This window comes from Orycteropus afer, unplaced genomic scaffold (genome assembly GCF_000298275.1).
Source record: "Orycteropus afer afer isolate SDZICR_OR568_19922 unplaced genomic scaffold, OryAfe1.0 scaffold00026, whole genome shotgun sequence".
NCBI lineage: Eukaryota > Metazoa > Chordata > Mammalia > Tubulidentata > Orycteropodidae > Orycteropus > Orycteropus afer.
In genome coordinates, this window is record NW_006921613.1 from 15,700,973 (window position 1) to 15,705,373 (window position 4,401).

Below are 4,401 nucleotides of genomic sequence, written 5' to 3' on the forward strand. Positions count from 1 at the left end.
CCCTGGAGAAGGATGTCATGCTTGGTAAGGTGGAGGGTCAATGAAAGAGGGGAAGGCCCTCAACAAGATGGATTGACACAGTGGCAGCTGCGATGGACTTAAGTATAGCAAGAATCATGAAGCTGGCTCAGGACTGGGCAGTGTTTTGTTCTGTTGTGCATAGGGTTGCTATGAGTTGGAGACAACTTGATGGCACCTAACAACAACAAATTCTAGTTTTGCTGCTCATTGGGTGCAGAACTGTAAGCAGGCCCTGAGCAGATGGAAGGGCAGGCCTCGTCCACCTCTCCATCCTCACCACCTGTCTATTTAGTACAGAACACTCTTTGCAGGGCCAGTAAACACGCCCTGCAATCATTTACTTCACATGCCTTTGCATTTGCCCTTCCATCTACCTTGAATCACTTCTACTTATCCTGCCAGAATCAGCTAAAGTGGACCAAATGTGAGTCATCAATATAGTGGCACTGAGGAAGAGAAAGACATAGAGAGGTATGTGGGAAGTACAGACAACAAAGATGAACCCTTTTGCACATATAGTACGGTGCTGTCAGTGAAGGCAAACATGGGTATATAGGTGGATAGATGGGTGGACAGGCTGAACTATTAGGTATGTCTATGAAGTGGGGAGTATACCCAAGAACATGTATAGGGTTGGCAGACCATGGTACTATAACTTTATGTGTATGATCTGAATTCCCAGGTGTATAGTGGAGCTGACAAGGGGCAAGGTTGTACTCACTACTTGGTCACAGCCAGCTACCCAGAGGGATCAAGTAGCTGAACCTGTGGGCTCGGGACCATAGTCGTAGAGGACAGCAAGATCAATTGGCATAACATACTACACAAAACATTGTTCCACCTCCTACTTTGGTGAGTAGCGACTGGGATCTTAAAAGCTTGCAAACTGCCATCGAGATGCAACGATGGGTCTCTCCTCGTCTAGAGCAAAGAAGAATGAAGAAAACCAAAGATTCATAGAAACAATTAGTCTTAGTGACTGGTACACCATCTGATCTGCAGCTATATGACTATGAGACCCGAAGAACTAGATGGTGCCCAGCTACTACTGTCAACCGCTTGGAAGAGGATCTCTGTAGGAGATCCTGGATAGAGGAGTACAATGTGGAACAAAACTCAAAATCATTTGGGAAAAAAAAAGGGGGGGCCAGGTTTGCTGGTCCGATAGAGCCTGGTGGAACCACTGAGACTATGGCCCCTAGCTGACCTTCAGGTCTGGAATTGAACCCACACCTGTGGTTTCCAGCCAAACAAAAGACAGGCATATGAGTTGAACATTTACCTGAGGTAGATACACTCCTTGGAGAAAACAAGCACGGGAGAAAGAAGGGCTGCTTATGCACAGGGAGACAGCTCAGGGGGAAAGAGTGCATGGAGGCATGGACACAGGGAAGAGGTAACTATTGGGAGGAAGTAGGAGGGGAGATGTTGCATTGTGGTAAATTGTGGTCAATGTCATGAGATAAAGTGCATGTGAATTGCTGTATGGAAAGTGTATTTGCTCTGTAAATTTTCACCCAAATCACACACACACACACAAAAAGAATCAGCTCAAGTGGCAACTATCACCTCTGGGCATTTTCCCTGACCCCCCCAACTCCACCCCAGGCTAAGCCAAGTGCCCCTCCCTGTGAGGCCTTTACTCTCAAGGCCTCCATCAAAGTCCTCACTCTGTCATAACTGTTTACTTCATCTGTCTCTCTCCCTAGAGCAGCTTCGGAGGGGGGGTGGGGGGGACAGGGGCTGTGTCCTCCTCTCTGGGCCTCCAGTCCCTAGGCCAGTACTGGGCATATGGCAAGCACCTCTTATTTAGTAAATGTTTGTAGAATGAAAGACGGAGTTTAAAGTCACTCTGTAAGCTGTAAAGAGCCATCCTATATTTCCTTCCTAGTAATAGCACCTGGCGTTTGCAACAATAACACAAATGTTGTTGTTGTTGTTAGGTGCCATCGAGTCATTTCCAACTCATAGCAACCCCATGCACAGCAGAACGAAACGCCACCAGATCCCACGCCAGCTCTATGATCCTTGCTATACTTGGGCCCATTGTCGCAGCCACTGTGTCAATCCATCTCGTTGAAGGCCTTCCCCTCTTTCGTTGACCCTCCACCTTACCAAGCATGACATCCTTCTCCAGGGAATGGTCCCTTCTGACAACATGACCAAAGTAGATGAGATGAAGTCAGACCATTCTAGCTATAAACAAATAGCGTCATTTTAATTCAGGACCTTGGGTGCAGGTTCTGAGGTAAGTAGAACACCTGAAATAGGAAACTGAACTTCTGAGTTCTTGCCTTGGCTCTGTTAACCAAGCCCGTCACCTTGGGTATGGCACTTCCTTCAGCTGAGAAATGGAGAGGTGGCTCAAGGCAGGGGTTCTTAATCTAGGGTCTATAAACCTCTAAAGGGTCTCTGAAGGGCCTCAATGGTATTCCATGAATTCTCTGAAACTGTTACCAAGTCAACCTGTACACTCTGTGGGAAGAAAATCCATAGATTTTTCAAAGGAATATAATGCCCCCAAATAGTCACAACTGTGACGTGGATAATCTTCAGAGTCCCTCCAGTCCAGATCCTGTGTATATACTCTTTGAGGGGGAAGAAGGTGCTGGGAACAGGCGAGAAATGGATCCCTCTGTAATGACTGGCATTCATCCCACATACTACAGCCATCCCAGGCCCATCTGAGATAGACTTTGTCAAAGGGCAGGGGCCCTGGCATGAGCACAGGGCTGATTCTGCAGCTTCCTGAACCTTGGCCCCCACAAGCCAGGGAGATGTTTCAGGTGGAGAATTACATAATGTTTTAAGGGGGTCAAGGGACCAGGATCAGAAAGGAAAACAGCTAGAAAATGATCTCAATGTGGACTACTGGAGATAAGGAGGAAAGCAGCTTTGGAGACAGGAAGGCTATGAAGATGCCTAAGTCTGGTGGTACAGGCAAGGGGAATACCAGGAGGGCAGGAGATGGAGGCCTGGACTGGAAGAAGAGGAGGAAAGGACTGGGCTTTCTGAGTATCTACTATGTGCTGAGTACTTGAGTGATCATAATAATCCTGCAAGGGAGGCTTTATCAGTCCCAAGCAAGTTCCACAGTTTTTAAGTGCCCCTCTGAACACCACCACCCTGCAGTGCAGATCGTAATATAGGCAGTCTCCCACCATCTCTTCAGAAAGGTGCAATAACAAGAAGCTAGACTAGGCAGCTGCAGCTGGCAAAGGAGAAAGAAGGCTTCAGTCATTCTGCAGTACCTCCTGGACGCATGCCACGTGCTGTACACGGGGCTAAGTTCCGGTAGGCACACCACAAGATCCCTTCCCTTAGCAGCCACCGCCCGCCCCCTATGGTAACCAGCTCAGATCTGGGAGGCCCGGGCGCTCAAGGTGCGGGGCTGGCGCGGGGCTGGGACTGGGGAGCCAGGACAGGGTCGGGCTAGGCTCCCCACCCCCCTTTCCGTTTTACCAGGCGTAAGTCCCCGGCTCCATGCACCACGAGGGAGAGGTTCTCGGGCTTGGCCGCCGCCGCCATGTCGCTCGCTTTCTTTGAAGTCGGTGTGTGGTTGCTTTAATCGAGGCTGGGCAAAGGGTCCAGGGTAAGGGGCAGGGGCGGGGCCTGCACTCGGGCACGCGCGCCGGGCGGGGCCGGGCTCGCTACCTCCTGACAGCCGGGGCGGGGCTCGCGCGGAAGGGCGGAGCCGCCCTCCTCCCTCGATTCCAGGAGCGGAGAAGGGCTGGGGACTGTGTAGAGGGGCGAAGCCGGTCCCTGGTGTCTGTTATCGAGGCATTGCTTCTCTCTGCTTCACATTCAAGCAGATACAGCTGCAGTGAAAGTAGTCTACAAGAATATCCCCAAAACCAGCGTTCTTACCCTTCAGCTGCAGAAGAATGGGATGAGGAACCGTTGATAATGCAGGTTCTCAGGCCCAGCACCGAGATTCTGATACGGTAAATCTAGGTCTGGGAAGAGGCCCGGGGGTGGGAGTTTATATTATTAGCAATGGGAATGCTGAGGCTGCAGGCGGGGCACGGTCCACACTTGTAGAAACACGCGCTACATTAATGCAGCGTCAGGTCTCCGTGCCCCAGCATCCAGTGAAGGGCCAAGCAGGAAGAGAGAGGAGTGAATGAATGAATCGGTGCATCATCCCATGGGCTTGATGGATCAGTATAAAGAAGTTGTGCAATGTAGTTTGTGGGTCCCTTTCTCTTAATCCTAATCTGTTATTTCTGTTAGTTTCTGCGCAAACTCTTCCTTCAAGCCTCTCTTCCCTCTGAGAACAGGGAAGCTCCCAGAGAAAGAGAGAGAGAGAGAAAGAGAGGGAGGGAGAGAGAGAGAGAGAGAGAGAGAGAAGGAGGGAGGGAGGGGGAAGGGGGAGAGGGA

The 4,401-nt window shown here is 50.3% G+C and overlaps 1 protein-coding gene across 1 annotated transcript in view; it reads right to left on the minus strand.

The window, feature by feature from the left end:
- The window catches only part of SORD (sorbitol dehydrogenase), a 56,638-nt gene extending 53,089 nt beyond the window's left edge, over positions 1-3,549 (minus strand). The window contains exon 1 of the mRNA XM_007935229.2: positions 3,484-3,549. Within this exon, the coding sequence (XP_007933420.1) occupies positions 3,484-3,549 (66 nt within the window). The remainder of the gene's footprint in view (positions 1-3,483) is intronic.
- Positions 3,550-4,401: the final 852 nt, after the last annotated feature.